Genomic DNA, 16631 nt, shown 5'->3' with positions numbered 1-16631 from the left:
TACAAAAGTTAAGTGACAGATTTTGAACCAGTCTTACTTATTAATCAATGAGTAATGAATGGATACTGCTGTCTCAGTAGCCATTCATTCAGAAATTTGTTTTTGTTCAAGTTAGCCTCACTATACTAGAAGGTAGAGAGTTCCAAAATGTGTTACTTGATCCCCAGGAACTTGAAATGTAAAGGAAAAGACAGACAAAGAAATAATTCAACACTGTAATACGTGCCATGAAAAAGGCAAGCACTGAGCACTCTGATAGGGAAGGAAGGTACCTACCCAGTGAGGCCAGGTCAACATCTAGAGGTCTTTTAAATTTTTTTAAGAGAATAAAGTTTTTATTCACTCTCCACGAAAGGAGAGGGGCATGGTGTGGAGAGATACACCAGCCTAGAGGTCTTGATGAGGCTGAAAAACAGTTTTTCTGGGTATAAGGGGTTCAGAAACTTGAAAGAATAGGAAATTGTCATCGGAGTGATAAAGTTTCTCTTGTTTTTTGTTTTTTTTTTCCCCCCGTTATAGTGTTTCTCTCAGGAAAATCAAAATGAACATTTAGAACAGAGATAATTTTAGATAATCAAAGTAGCCACTATTAATGTTTTGGTATATAGCTTTTCACAGAACAGTGGGCCTTTCGGTGTAAGGGTTCCAGAATTGCACAGTTCCAAGCTGTGGCTCTGGAAATAGGTGGACAGAAATGAGTGGAAGTCAAGATCATTGGAGCTGAAGAGGCCAGGGAATTGTGAGACTAAGTCGTTGCTTAGACCGCTCAACTACTTGGATGTGGAAATCAGTCAAGGTGACGGCAGAACTTGGAGTGAGGAGGAGAGCTTAGTAGCCAGGAGTCAGCTAGTGATGGGTAAAGAAAGTTTGTAAAAGATTAGCATGACCTCAGAGGAACAAGGATTTCTGGAAAGTATTTGTTCCATTATGTCTCATCGTCTCTGGTACTGGGCAGCTACTTAAAAGGTATTTGAATGAAGAGAGTGAGAAGAGAAAAAACGGAGATAGTGAAAGATTTCGTTATGTATGCCTCAGTTGGGGAGAGGGCTCAAGTAGCAAGACTCATAGCAGATGTGCAGGAAGAAGCTATCAGAAATCCTGGCCGGGTAGCTGAGTTAGACCATCGTCCTGAGGGCCAAGTTGCAGATCTGATCCCTGCTCAGGGCACATACGAGAGTCAACCAATGAATGTATAAGTAAGTGGAACAACAAATCCATCTCTCTCTCTCTCTTCCTCCCCTCTGCCCCCTTTTCCTCTCTCTCTCTAAAATAATTCTTTTAAAAGATTTTACTTATTTATTTTTAGAGAGAAGGGTAGGGAAGGAGAGAGGGACAGAAACATCAATGTGTAGTTGCCTCTCGCGTGTCCCCCACTGGGGACCCAGCCCACAAACCCAGGCACGTGCCCTGAGTGGGAATCGAACCACGACCCTGTGGTTCGCAGGTCCACACTCAATCCACTCAGCCACACCAGCCAGGGCTAAAATAATTTTTTTTAAAGCTGTAATAAATGATCCACTGCTTTGGGAATGTGAGGAGAACTAATCTCAGGGAAGACTGAGGAGAGAAGCAAGGAGTTTTGGTTATTCTGAGTCAGTCCTGCATCCTTGGGATCCATTAGGCTGGGTAACATGTCCCTCCAAAAACAATTTGATTTTACAAGATCTTGACATCTTGATCCATGGTTATATTTATTTTTGCCATAATACTAAATGATAAAATGGGCAGAGATATACATATATGCATACAAACATATCTCTGAATTTATACCTGTTGATCTCTGTATTTATCTATTATCTGTCTATTTAAAGAGACAGACACACTGATTGACTTTCCCCTAGAAAATCATATAGGGCCCATGACTGCATAAGTTTGTTTTTCAAAATATAAAACAGTTCCCATATTCTATCATATAATTAGACTTGTTTCTAAAGGTGAAGTCTGTAACATATAATTCAATAGCGGTTTCTGCTGCCCAGCGCTGGCAACATCTGTTTTTTCCTAACGACTCTTAAGTGAATTCACCACTTCCATAGGTATGTCAGGCTGGGGTACTGGGTTTCTAACACCCAATTATAAAAGACTGTAAAAGACACTGTACTCCGTCAGAGTGCATCTGTCTGTCTGTCGGTCTCAATAATTTATGAGTAGATCTTAAAAGAAGCTGTTTGCTTTGTGTTAATACCCTCTGCTGACCCGACATTTAGGTCTCTTATCTTCTCAGTCTGGACTAGGTTCCAGTCCTTGTATTTTTTAGCATCTCTTACATATCTAAATCATGATACTTTTTATATTATTAGCAATGTGATTTATTTGTATTTCTCTTCTACTTAACTGTGAACTCTTCAGATTGAGATTGTTTTATTTATCTCTGTAGGCCCAGGTACATAATAAGCCACGTTAAGTGTTACAGGAGTGAATAAATACATATATTCAGTAGCTACACGTAAGCAGTGTCTGTCAGGATCCGTAAAAAATAATGACAGATTATGGAATATCTGACTCAGAGAGCTATATGCATAGAAAATGAACATTCTCTAGAGAGGTGGGATGCACAGCAGAATGTGGGGTTTGGAGTTGGTCTGACCTGGGTTGAATCCCAGTTCTGCTACTCAACTAGCTATGTGGGACCTTAGGCAAATTAATTAGCTTACTCGGTCTCATTATCCTCGTCAATAAAACGGGGGCATTTCCTGCTTGCATATAAGCTGCTTGTCATGTAGCAGGTGTTCAATAAATGGTCGCTCTCATCATTCTTAATTGTAGCCCCACTCTGGTAGCTGCTCAAGGAACTTTCGCTTATTCGGGTGCCTTGCTGCTGGATATAATTAGCCCTTTCTGTGATACGCCCTGTAATCACCAAGGTTACAGAAGTTTGAAAGTGTTCCAAGAAGTTGTTTTGGAAGTGTTAAGTACAGCAAATGCTTTTAAGAGACCATTGCTTTTCTGCGTAAACATTTTATAATAAAAAGTTTTACATGAAGAATGTGACTGTAATGTGTGCTGCAGTTACCACTTAATTACCACTAATTATGGGTATGAATAATCCCAGATTTCTTTCCAGAATTTTCTAATAATTCTCATTCATTTTTCTAATAATTTTGTTTTCTTCTAATTATCTCTGTCCATCACACAGTTCCTGGTCATTTTTTCAGTGTATTTATAGAAAGTATTAAAATCAATTCTTCATTAGATATTTACATGTTTCTCTTTACTGTATTATGAGATTTTGAGGCTGGACCATTTTCCCCTTTCATATGTACCCCGTACGTGGCTCTGCATTCTCCGAGTCATCGGTACGATCTTACTGATTTTTCTCACTCCATTTCCTTTTCTCATTCTCTTGGACTTCTCCCTTTTCTAGGACACCTTTTCTGATTGGTTTTAGGGACACTATATTAAATATAGGGAAGTGGTTAATATTAAAGCTTTGGAACCAAAGTAGGTATCCTTGGGAAAGTTTTTAACCTCTTTGGGACTCACTTTTTTCATCCAGAAAACGTTATAGGTTCCTATAGCGTTTTTGTGAGGGGTAATGAAGTAATATAAGTAAGATACTTTAGCACCATTCCTGGAATAGAGAAAGCCGGTATTGGACGGTAAGTCTTAATATATTTGTAGGGAGGTGTCAGGGTGTATTGCGAAGAGCAAGGACAATTAGCTTTAAGCAGACGTAGGGCCACATTCTGGCTCTGTCACTAAGCAGCTTAGTGATCTCAGGTGAGTTGCCTAACTTCTCTGAGCCTCAGTTTGTTTTTGTTTTTAATCTACAAAGAAGGGATAGTAAATACCTGCCTCCAGGATTGTTGTGAGGTAACGTATGTATAGCACCTGCATGATGCTTGCCACACAGTGGGCATTCAACAGGTGGGGTCTGTTACTGTTTCCGTGTACGTAACATACACCTTTAGATTAATTGTTTGATCTTTAAAACAGTTCTGTGAGGTAAAAAGGGTAAGTTTTATCCCTCTTTTGCTGATTAGGAAATAAGGTCCAGAGCAGTTAAGTGATTTTTTTTTTTATTCACAGATACTTAAGTAATCTTTACAGAGATAATGCTAGAACACAGGTCTTCTGGCTTTTGAGTTTTTTGCTTTACAACTTTTCTCTAAAAATAAATGCTTGGAAGAGTCAATTTACATTCAAAAATAGGTTTCTTTCAGTGTCTGCTCCTTTGACTTCATTCATATTTTTTCGGAAAAGATTTTATTTATTTTCAGAGCGGGGGAGGGATGGAGAAAGAGAGGGAGAGAAACATCGATGTGGGAGAGATACATGAAGATTGCCTTCCACATGCTCTCAGCAGGGGACCTGGCCTGCAGCCCAGGCATGTGCCCTGACGCGCAACCGTTCCGGTTTGCAGGCCAGCGCTCAATCGCTCCATCCACTGCGCCACACCGGCCAGGGCCACGCATATTCTCAATACAAATTGACTCACATTAGGGTGGTTGAGTGAAGATAGAGTTACTCTTCTCAGCTCCAGCCTGAATTACTTTTAAATTACTTTTAAGTTTGTTCCAAAAGGTGGCTTTGAGATTGTAGGTTTTACTCTGATTATTGTTCACGTGTCTTCCGAAGCTCCATGAAATAAGTATTTTAACCGAAGAAATGATGACTATTAGATTCCCTTTTTTGTCCAGTTCTTAGACCAAAGATGTTTCCCTTCGATGTCTGCAAAGCTTTTTGGGGTATTACTTCTATAGGAAGAAATACCATAATGCGATTCGTTTGTACTTTTGGGTTCGTGTATGTGTGGTAGATGCTGTGTTGTGTTGTTGCAGGTTGATGAACAGCCCAGAACTTTGGTGACAGACAGTCTGGTTATAAAGAATTTTTTACGCAAGATTGTCATGGTGCACCCTAAGGTAAGCTGTTTTTTTTGCACAATAAAGATTCTCTTATTTAAGTCACGTTTTCAAGAGATCTCTACTCTGTAAAATGTGGAAGGATCTGGTTAGTTTTCTTTTAATGACATGATTATAACTTTTAATACGGAGTTGGTTTGGTTTCTGTGTCCCTAAGGCAGCTTGATACTGGTCACATGCGTAGTTGGGAGCCCTTGATGTGGAGAGAGCTCTCTTTGGGTTCTTATTTTCACTTCTTTACTGCTTTATTGTATCACTCGGGGCACCTCTTTTTCCTCCTCTGTGTTTCATTTTTCTGTTAAACCTGGATGACGAACCTTGTTGATTGTCTCCTTTTCTAAAGTGACAGTAAGAACAAATAAGGACATTTTGATAAAGCACTTTGATCTTTTGAGAGCAAAATTTTTATTATCATCTGTAGTCAGGTATGTTTATAAAGATGCACACATAGCTAAGTGTGCTATACAGCTTTCCCCTTTTTTTCCTCAAGTTGCCTTCCTACTTCTTTTGTTGTCAGCAGGGTTCAGTGCTTATTTCTTGTCAGTCACTATTCTAAATGTTCTCCTTGCACTTACTCGTTCAACCCCAGTAATGCCCCTCGTGAAACAGTTTCACCGTCATGCCCGTTCCATAGCTGAGGAAACTAAGGTGCACAGGATAAATAACTTGCCGAGCCAGGATCCGAGCACAGGCAGTCTGGCTCTGGAGTCCCCTATAACCTTTTATGTTCCATAGAGAGAAAAATGTAGGTTGAAGGTAGGAAACAGTGAAATAAATTGGAGGGAAGACAAAAACGTCAGATGGGACAGGGAAGAAAAAGCAAAGAAAAAAAGCATGGAATGTTCCTTGTATGATAAACAATGGAAAGAAGAGGGAGAAAAATTGGTAGTTCCTTTAAGAAGGGAAAAAAAGTACATCAGGAGAACAGCAAAGGACAAAAGGATAGGATTTCCTGATAACTTGTGACTATTGGAATTGTAGTGTTGGATGCGATATTTTTAAGATGCAGGATTTGAACACAGATAAGTGTCCACTATGTTAGTGCAAGTGAAAGAAGGGTGATATAAAGAATACCTCCTCTAGGAATTGAGTGTAGACGTTTTTAATATCTACCCTGGTGCGTGTTAAATCTCACACCATTTATTTTGCAGATTAGATTTAATTTCAGTGTAAAGATGAATGGAGTCCTCTCTACGGAAATCTTTGGGTAAGTCCTTAAATCCATGGCTCTGCCACTTTTCTCAGTCATTATTGTCCTATTTCCAGTAGGTTCAAAGATTGATTTATTGAGCCAAAGTCACTTTGAAATTACTATTCTGAGACCCCTACACTTATTCTATGTTAGTTTTTAATGAGTAAATAGATTCATCTAGACCTTTTATGTCTTTCCCTTTCACTAGAGTGGGTAAACTTAAAAATTGTCATTTAGCCTTCGTTAAGTGATTACTGAATTCCAGTAATCTCTGGGGGTGGTAATAATCATATATCAAAATTTGTATCTGGCAGAAATTGGTATTAGAATCTTTAAGATATGGCTTAGTTTTTCTTTGCTTTGCAGGTCAGAGAATGAACCGACTTTGAACCTGTCGAATGGAATTGCTCTTGTCGTGAACTGTCAGCACTATATGAGGTGAAGGGGGAGAGCAGCGCCGTCCCTCTCCATGTTTTACTCTCCCATTCTGAGTGTGAATGTGGCAGCAATTGAAAATGGCCTCACTTGTCATCGACTAGATGTCAGATACTGTCAGAAAAGTGAAAGTAAAACTTTTAAGCTATTTGTATTGAAAACTATTATTATTCATGGCTCCTTGAATATATTCTGATGGACCTGAGGATATGTTCTCTCTCCTCTCTATGCCTTATTTTCTTCTGTAAACGAAACAAAACGTACCTTGCTAAACCAATCTCATTGAGATATGAAAAGAGAGAAATGAATTTTTAAAAGGTTACTTGAATTCTTAGCCAGAGAGATACTATGAATACAGAGGAATTCTTTGTGTATTATTGTTTGTGCGTCAGCATTTTGCATAGATTTGGAAATCATCTCTCTCCCAACCTCCACCTTCTGCAGACTGCAAAAAAAAGAAAATCCATGGAGGGGGTGGCGTACAGTATGGAGTACACAGAGCCCTCTGCCTCGTGGTCCTGTGCTACCCAACTCCCACAGAATCCAAAGTGAACATGAATTATAGCAAGAAAAAACCTTACTTATGTTTAAGTCCAACTAATGTATTTTTATTCAATAGTTTCTGCCTTCATGTACATCCTCTGAAATAGCGCTGGCAGTCGTAGGCTCTTCAGACTTGAAGAGACTGCTCATGGTTTTTAAGTCCATTTTCTTACGCGTGTCCAAAATTATGCCTCAGATCAGAATATTGTTTATTGTTTAGTGTGTGCAGGAACCAAAGCAGCACTCACATATTCAGTAATCTTCCAGTACCCTACATTCCGTACAGGTGGACATCTTGTTATCATAGACTGTGGACACATTTCCCTGGGTGACGTGATTAATTTAGAGAGAGAGGTAAAGGTCCATTAATATTTATTTTGTGTTTAGAAAAGAGTGTTGGAGAGTAAACAAATATTAAAGTTCACTAGATTCTTTCTAGGACACAAAGGTGTCCTAATGTTTTCTCACTACTCCTATCAAACGGTAACCTCATCCTCTTTCAGGGAGAGGTGTAGTGTGTGGGGGGGGGCAGCCTTCTGAATATCTGCGGCCAGTGTTAGGTTATTTGTGATTACGAGCCCCCTCCCTCACTTTCACTTCCGCCATGCTGATCTTTGAATGATCTTGGACACTTCGGGTCAGAAACATTGAGTAATTTTAGTGGATGAAATACATTTTTGAGGACATAGAACTGCCACTTTTGGCAGTAAAAGCAGGAGCCATGATGCCATCCCTGAAATGCCAGTTTGTCTATTCTGTCTATTGCTTGTAATTCCCTGAGTGGGAATCACAAACTCCAACGAAACTGATGTGGTGAGTTATATGGTTATGCATATGCTAGAGACTATAAAAGGAATTTTGAATGCCTTTTTAAAGAATTTCTTAAGAGGGAAAAAGCTAAATTTGTCTTACCTGTTTTTTTGACAGTGGACCAACATTGGGTTCAACTCAATTACTCTGCAGCAGAATCCATCCTGTTCTAGGACATCCCGTAATGCTTTTCATCCCCGGTGACGTGGCTGGCATGGACATTTTGGGAGAGCTGACACTGACTCCGGCTGCCGCTGTGTGTCCCTGCCCGAAGGCCTTTTCCAACCAGCTGAATAGGATTTCTTCAGTTTCCATATCCTTTCTGTGATGGAATCCATACAATTGTCTTTGAAAATGAATTGTCATGTCCCCATTTTAGAAAAGCCTTTGGCATATAAACTCTGTGTCTCACGAAGCAAGTAGGATTTGTATACAAACGAAAATCCAATGTGAAAGCCAAGCTTGAGAACTTTCCTAAGAAGCTGGAAACTGCAGGGTGTGCACGTGCGCCACACTCCTTTCACCTGATGTGCAAGAGGGAGGGTGAGGCTGGGACAGCCCTTTGGAGTTGGTGTGGTGGGTCTTGAGTGCTACGCTAAGGAGTGTGAACTTCACTCTCTGTATGGTGGGAAACCATCGAATGTTTTGGGAGTTTCTAGCAGCATTGTGCAGGATGGACGGGAGAAAGGAGTCAGTAATGGCTAAGTACGTGAGAAAGGGAACTGGGCAAGAGAGATGGAGTGCCTGAGTTAAAGTGTCATGATTATGGAAAGGGGAGACTGAGAGGACTCGACATAGTGAGGTGATGAATTTGCTGTTGGAGTAGGGAGAGATTAGGGGTGGGGAATGACTAAAGTTGATATTGAGATTTCTATATCCAGAATAAGCATATCTATAGAGACAGACATTTTTTTAAAAAAGTGAAATGGCTTATTCTAGGCCTAAAGTAGAAATGTACTAGACGAATTTGGAATCTTGTTGGGCCAAAAGCAAGGAAGCTATCAAATGCTCATGAGATTATGTGAGAAGGACTTAGAAACTTCCACTTCAAGCTGTGGTAGAATAGCAGGAACTGGATTTAACTTCCCACTTGAACAACTGAAAGATGGGCAAATTATATTAAATGACAGTTTTAATTTATTACACAACAGGTAGTATGGGACATTGGATCTGGAAAGAGGCTACAGACAAAAGTGATCCCTATGATCGCCCCACCGTACTTTCTAGAGAGAATTTCCAGACTACAGCACAGGGAGGGAATGCATCTGGTGAATCTCTCTTGAGTCGAGGAGGCAAATGTTCCAGTTCAGGGAGGTCCAGGCAGGTAGGCAGGTTCTACAGAAACGAGTGCTTGAGGGGAGAGACGTGCATGGACACAGAGGGAGCTTCAGGCAGGGCAGAACCCCAGAGTGCACACAGCTGGAGATAGTGAAGTTCCTATTAGGTGGGAAGGAAGGAAAAAGCTCATATTTCACAAGGCATCAAGGGTTTGCCTGAGTAGTAGAGAAAAGTTAGTTTTATCCTACAGGCTTCTGTGATCCCACCTAATGAAGCTTAAAAGACCCAGAATGCTCAAACTGTTTCCAACTAACTCTATAGTGTCCCAGAAAAGAAAATTCAAGAATATTTACAGAATACAACATGTTCCACACCCAATAAGGTAAACTTCACAATGCTGGGCATCCAATAAAAAATTAATTGGCATGTAAAACAATCAGGAAAATAGGATCCATAAAGAAGGGGGAAAACTTCAATTGATGGAAACCTACCTAGAAATGAAACAGATGACAGAATTAGGAAATAAGGACATTAATCCAGGTTTAACTGTATTCCTTATGTTCAAGAGAGGAAGATTGACTCTATTAAGTAAAAGACCCAAATTTTAACTTCTAGAGATGAAAATTACTACAATTTTAGGTCAGTAATGCAATGTAGAAGATTAATTATAGATTTGTACGTTGCAGAAGAAGAGATGAGTGAACTGGGAGACAGCATTAGAAACCACCTAAAATGAGACAGCAAAAGGACTTTAAGAAAATGAACAGAACGTCTGTGAACTGTGAGGTAACTTCACGTGGCCTAATTCAGGAATGTGTAACTGGAGTCCTGAAGGGAAGGAGGGCAGATACAATATCTGAGGAAGTAATGTTCCCAAATTTTCCAAATTTGATGAAAACTATAAACCAGCAGATCCAAGAAGATTAATGAACCCTAAGCATAAGAAATAAGATGAAAATTAGGCCCTGGTTGGTGTAGCTCAGTGGATTGAGTGCTGGCTGCAAACCAAAGGGTCACCAGTTTGATTCCCAGTCAGGGCACATGCCTGGGTTGCAGGCCAGGTCCCCAGTATGGGGGGTGCAAGAGGCAATCACACATTGATATTTCTCTCCCTCTCTTTCTCCTTCTCTTCCCCTCTCTCTAAAAATGAATAAAATCTTTAAAAAAAGAAATAAGATGAAAATTATTCCAAAACATGTCATAATCAAATTGCTCAAAGCCAGTAATAAATAAAATATCTTAATAGCATCTAGAGATAAAAAGATTCATTTACCCATAGAGGAACAAAGATAAGAATTACAGCAGATTTCTTTCTGGAAACAGTGTAAGCTAGAAGAAAATGGAGCCACATCTTTAAAGTAATGAAAGAAAAAAAGAAAACTGTTAACCTGGAATTCTATACCCAGAGAAAATATTTTTCAAAAATGGAGGCAAAATGAAGAGTTTTTTGGATGTACAAAAGACAAAAGACTTCATTACCAGTGTGTATTATAAGAAATGTTAAAGGAAATCCTTCAGGCAGAAGGAAAATGATACCAGCTGGAGTTCTGGATCCACTCAGTGAAGAGGAGCACTCGGAATAGGAACTATCTGGGTACACATAGAAGATTTTTGCCCAATTTTTAAAATCTTCTTAAAAGATAATTGTTTAAAGCAAAAATTACAACAGCACAGAAGGCTTATAACGTGTGGAAGTAAAATGTGTGATGATTGTATAAAGGTGAGGAGGGGCGGAAGGGAAGTACATTGTTGAAAGGTTCTTATACCATATGCGTGTCAGCTGTTACATCACGAAGGTAGACTGTGATGTTAAAGTTGTATATTATAAAGCCTAAAATAATCCCTAAGTTAATACAATAAGTAGTTATAACAGCTAAGCAAAAAAGGAGGATAAATGGAATTATAAAATATATCCAATCAAAACAGAATCCAAAGACTAAAAAAGAGAAAAAGGAAAACAGAATACTGGGAACAAGTGGAAAACAGATAACAAGATCGCATATTTAAACCCAACCATAGCAATATTCTTATGAAATGTAAATGGTTAATCCAATTAAAAGACAATCACATATTTTGACTCTTCAGATACCCCACTCTTACTTCAAGTTTGAGCACCTCGAAGCTCTCCTGGCTTTAAATAGAGAGTGTGTTGGCCTTAGCTCATGTTCTTGGATCTGTGATGGACACTTTTTTGTGGGCATTGCCAACCTTTGTTCTGTTGTGGCTTTTCCTAACACCCCGGTGCCTCCTGGGTAAGAATCGTAATCTTCACACTCAATGCCTTGCATTTGTCCTATTAAAAAATGAAAACAAAGAAAAATAAAGAAAAAATATGGTCTCTTTACTTTGGTTCAGGCAAAAATGTTAGGCAGTGGTTTATAAGTGGGTAATTTTGCCTTCAGATGACATTTGGCAATGTCTGGAGACATTCTGAGTGTCCTGAATTGGGGGAGGGGTAGAGGCCAGGGATGCTGCTAAACGTCCTGCAATGCACAGGACAGCCCTCCCCCTGCCCAACCCAACAAAGAATTACTTGGCTTAAAGTGTCAGTAGTGCTGAGGTTGAGAAACCTTGGGTTAAAGGGAGGATCAGAATGGAAATGGGAAGTCAAGAGCAAGGAGACCATTTCTGGGGGCCTGTCCTTCTTTGTCTTAATAGAGTTAGAGAAGGTGAGATGAGTTCCCTTTACAATCAGAGTATACTCAAATACTTACTGGAAAATACTCCTGTGTGTGTGTGTATGCGTGTGTGTGTATACGCATATAGCACATTGTATTACAGTTTACTGTTTTTTACCTGTATCTCCCATACTATATACATGATAACTTGAAGGTAAATATTAAATCTAGATATTCATCTTTGTGTCCCCAGAACTTAGTACAGTGTTTAATCGGGGGCGCCACTCAAATCTATGATTGAATGAGTAGGATGAATAAACTAATTGTGTAACTAATTGTACTAATACTATACGTAGCCCACACACATTAAAGCCAGAATAAATTTCTGAGGATTCTAGTGGATCTGTCTGTGGTATCTGACACCTATCTTCAATGTGTAAAAGGATTAACACATAAGTGCCTGGCACACTAGTTTATTTCTGGGAGTGTGAAACAGGTTAATGTTATGTTTGTTTTAATGCAAATGAATACATATTCATAAAAAAGCTAAAATTTGGAAGTTTTCTTTAGCACCTATACGTATTTCTGTATGGACCTTCAGGTCTGCCTCTGATATTGCCAAGCCAGGAACAGTCAATTACTACTGTCTGCAAAGATATCTCTTATTTCATGGACTGGAAGAAATACCACTTGTGTATGGTGCCCAATTTGGATCTCAGTTTGGATAGAGGTATATCTCCCTCTCTTTGCACAGGAATAAAGAAGACTGGAGACTATCAGAAAAATGCGAGGACATGTAAATAGCAGGTATAAGTTTGAGGGTCCACTTGGTCTGAGGCAAATATCTAGAAGCGATGCCCCATCAGATCCCAGCTGTTTTCCCATTACATGTTGATGCTAGGTCTCCTCTCACTTCCTCTTTTGCCTCTTCTATTTCTGGTCCTCTTGAAGTAGCCAGTGGCCTTCATCTTGTAGGGACTTGTTCAGAGGGTTTCTGTTGTACCTTAATCTGTCATCTCTGGGGCCTTAGAAAGCTTGGTATGGGAGCAATTACACTTTTGAACTATTGTGGAAGAGAAATGTTTCCTAATAAGATGAGAAAATCCACATAAAATTACTTATAAAAAATTAAAACACCACATAAATACAAGGCAGGAGTATAAATCTTAGTGACAGACCTAGGAACCTGGCTGTAGTATTCATGTAGAGCCTAGTCAATATGAGTTTTGGGTGAATCATGTTGAAAGATGGATGCTTAAAAACTGGACTAACAAGTAACACTGTGAAACAGGTCTATACAGCCATGAGCTTCTGTCTAGGAAGTTTACAGTCTTGAATTTGACTGTTGCTAGCTAGAGCCCTTTGGAATTTGGAAGGCCGTCTGGCCAAGTGGATCTGGAGGCAGGTGACCATTAGGGAAGAGGCCCTGTGGAGTTGCGATTGCCATGAGAGGACCGAAGCCTCCTGAGGTGGGGCAGGATATCGGGGGCAATGCCAGAACCTTTATCCAGGAAGGAAGCCTTGGAGGAAGGCTCTTTTGTCTTAAGTAGGTCGTTGTTCCAGAGGGCGGACTGAAAGGAGGGGGTCCTCGGACAGGGTCTCTGGAGGTGAGTGGTTTTGTGAAGAAAGAGTGTTTGGTCTTAACAGGATGTCATGTCATCGGGATTTTTAAATCCCTAGGGCTCTCCACATCTTCTTTTCACTTTCACTTTTATTTTCATGCTTTGTTGGGTTCCTTTATTTTTTTCAATTCCTGATGCCTGAACTTTCTCAGTTAAATTTGGAAATGAATAATGGAGAAAATGACCCCGTATCTCACTCACTCCTTACTCTAAAGGACAGACACGGAACCCAAGGTACTTCTCTACCTGGATCTGGGTGGAGTTTAGGACTATGCTGATTATATTGTAAAGGATCAAGGCACTAGAAAGTGACCACAGAGCATCAGATTACTTGGGAATACAAATATCATTTAATGTGATTAAAAGCACAGGTTTTCGGAGTCAGTCTAAAACCATTTCACCACTTACTCTCTCATGTTGGGCAATGTATTTAACCTGTCTGTGCCTCTTGTCTGTGAAAGGGCTTAAGAATAGGTTATACGCCATAGTGTTGTGAGGTCTAAATGCAAAGAATTGAATGTTACATGGCATGTAGTAAGCATTCCACACAAGTTAGCTATTACCATTGCTCAGATTGGACTCTGACTTCCGCCTCTTACTCACAGTACTTACCTTAGGAGGCTGTCTTAAGAAATGCATGGACTTACTGCATAATGCTTCCCGGTGCATGCTAAGCAGTGCTCTTTGATGTGTATTTTGCACGTGGCTGTCATTTTGATGTTCTTCCTGTGAATCACTGTTGTTTTGCTTCCATGCTGTGCATAGAGAAACAGATTCAGGAGGAGAAGGGAGTGTTCAAATTTAGATAGCTCTCAGATCCTTCTTTGTTGGAGGAATAGGTTCTTTATTCAGTTAGCATTTTGAGGGCTTTACTTCTCCTAGTATGCTATGTAACATCTTCTCCCCTAGACATGGTGCTTCCAGACATGAGTTATCAGGTGGAATCCAGTGAGGGGCATCAGTCTCAAAATATGGACCCTCAGGGACAAACTCTGCTGCTTATTCTCTTTGTGGATTTCCACAGCGGATTTCCAGTCCAGCAAATGCAACTCTGGGGTAAGTGTAAGAACTTGGGGCTGCCAGCCTGGGTGTCCTTAAGTGTTAAGAGAATAAAGAAAAGGAGACTTTATATAATGCACATATGCGAGTTAGATATATTTCTGCAGAATAATGAATATCTATTTAGAAAAGCCTGGCTTCAGTAAAGTTACATGATATGCCCTGTGGAGAAGACCTGTATGGTGAAGCATCATGAAGTGATGACATTTCCAGGTTTGGTTGACCAGAAATCAGCAGACACTTCCCACAGTGCTGCCTACAGGGCATATTACCTTAGATGGGTGGTTTTCACCCTGAGCTGCGCAGTATATTACCTGGGGAGCTTTTTTTTTTGTTTTTTTTTAAAGATTTATTTATTTATTTTTAGAGAGAGGGGAAGGGAGGGAGAAAGAGAGGGAGAGAAACATTGATGTGTGGCTGCCTCTCATGCTGCCCCTACTTGGGACCTGGCCAGCAACCCAGGCATGTGCCCTGACTGGGAATCGAACCAGTCACCCTTTGGTTCGCAGGCCAGCTGTTAATCCACTAAGCCATACCAGCCAGGGCAGGAGCTTCTAAAAAATGTCCAAACCTCACACCCTCAGAGATTTCCTTGGACTGAGGTGGGGCTCGGGTACCAGAATGTTTTTGAAGCTTTTCAGGCTTGAGAACTGTTCACTTCCCTACTGCTTTTCCAGGTGGAATTAAGAAATGTTATTGGTTTTTCTTGGCCTTGCTGCAGTTTCTCAGACATAATGTGAGGAGCTGTGTGAGTAAGTGTGCTGGTATGAACGGCTTTATGTGATTGCCGCTTAGACCCCTGCAAAGGGAGAATCTGTCCCGTAGGAGTACACGGGGGTGCGCCGTGGGCATTTACCTAACAGATGGGTGATAGCCTGTTATCAGAAAGGTTCTCTCTGTTAGCGGTAAAGCAGTGGTTTCACTGTTTTGTGGCCCATGAAATACATGCATGAGAGTCACCTGGAATATTTGAAAATGTGCAGCTTCCTGGGCCAAAGATTAACTCATTATTTTGCTGTAATGTAAAAATCTGGTATGGCTCAAGTATTTTGCATTTTTTAACAAGATTCTCAGGTGATCCTTAAATACAGTAAAGTTTGAAAACCACTGAGTATAAGTGGGAGTTGGCTTATACATTTTAACCCAATAAATCCTATACATGAGTTCAAGTGTTTCCCAATGCCCTTCTAAACTTTGAAGGAAGTAACAAGAAGGAGAGTGTATTACCTTCTGGGGAAAGGTTCATAACTTCTCCTCTGGTGCTCCCGGTGTGTTTCTGTGTTCTCAACGCTTTTGCTCGGGACTCTGCTCCCCGGGCACTCCAGTGCTGCCTGACGTGGCCCAGCTCATAGGAGGAACGGGGGTAGCCTACAGCCCCCGATCGGACAGGCGCACGGTGACTGGTGCCACCTGTTTGTCGAACACACCTTGTCAGCAGTGGGATTCGTCCTGCTGCCCGCCTTCCATGCCCCTCCTATCTTTCCCCAACATGTGTCAGTTCTTTAGGAGAGAAGCACTGCTTTCCTGGGCTCTGGCTTGCAACTCTTTATTTGAGGAGCTGGTGTTATTGGTGCCCCACTGTTCCATTCATTAAGGCCCTGGGACAGGGACATAGAGGGGACCTGAACTAAAGAGGCTTCCAGCAAGGGAGTCAAAGGTGAAGATGCCTAGGCTTGTTAGCTGGCCTGTGCTCCCCTGGGAGAGGCTGATAAGAGGAGCAGTTTAGTGTTGTGGAAAGCATTCAGGGTAGAATCAAGAGATCTAAGTTTGATTTTAGTTCTGCAACCAAATTCTTCAATGATTTTTGTAAGTAAGTCACATAAATCACCTGATCCTCTCTTTCATATAGTGGGTGGGGCAAAAGCAGATTTGCAGTTGTGAGAACACCAAACATAGTTTATTGTATTATTACTTATTAAGTATTGTATTATTTTCCATACGAATAACTGTAAACCTACTTTTGCCCCACCCTGTATTTAACATAAGGTTGTCAGACTGGGTGTTATCAAAGGCCCTTCCGAGTCTAAAGACTCAAAATCTGTGATCTTTGGGCTTTTTCTTGGTTGAGGTCTGCTGACAGGAACCCGTATTCGGTCTTCTCATGACGACATAGAGTTTGATACCACGTTCTGCACCCTGCTGGACATCCCTTACGAGCTCAGATCCCTCAGAAACCAGAGTACCTGCCGTTCCTGTCATGCTGAGATAG

At 40.6% G+C, this 16631-nt stretch overlaps 1 protein-coding gene across 7 annotated transcripts in view; it reads left to right on the top strand.

Annotated features, from left to right (window-relative positions):
* TOP6BL (TOP6B like initiator of meiotic double strand breaks) overlaps positions 1-16631 on the top strand; it is a 45465-nt gene that overhangs the window by 14453 nt on the left and 14381 nt on the right. For all 7 annotated transcript variants that reach the window (XM_053924396.2, XM_045183240.3, XM_053924395.2 and 4 more), the window contains 6 exons: positions 4782-4865; positions 6017-6072; positions 6424-6495; positions 7963-8158; positions 12321-12471; positions 14273-14419. In XM_053924396.2, coding sequence (XP_053780371.1) covers positions 4782-4865; positions 6017-6072; positions 6424-6495; positions 7963-8158; positions 12321-12471; positions 14273-14419 — 706 coding nt within the window. The remainder of the gene's footprint in view (positions 1-4781; positions 4866-6016; positions 6073-6423; positions 6496-7962; positions 8159-12320; positions 12472-14272; positions 14420-16631) is intronic.

The sequence above is a fragment of the Desmodus rotundus genome, chromosome 5, assembly GCF_022682495.2.
Source record: "Desmodus rotundus isolate HL8 chromosome 5, HLdesRot8A.1, whole genome shotgun sequence".
In the NCBI taxonomy this organism is placed as follows: domain Eukaryota; kingdom Metazoa; phylum Chordata; class Mammalia; order Chiroptera; family Phyllostomidae; genus Desmodus; species Desmodus rotundus.
This window is presented reverse-complemented; position numbering and strand designations above follow the sequence as displayed.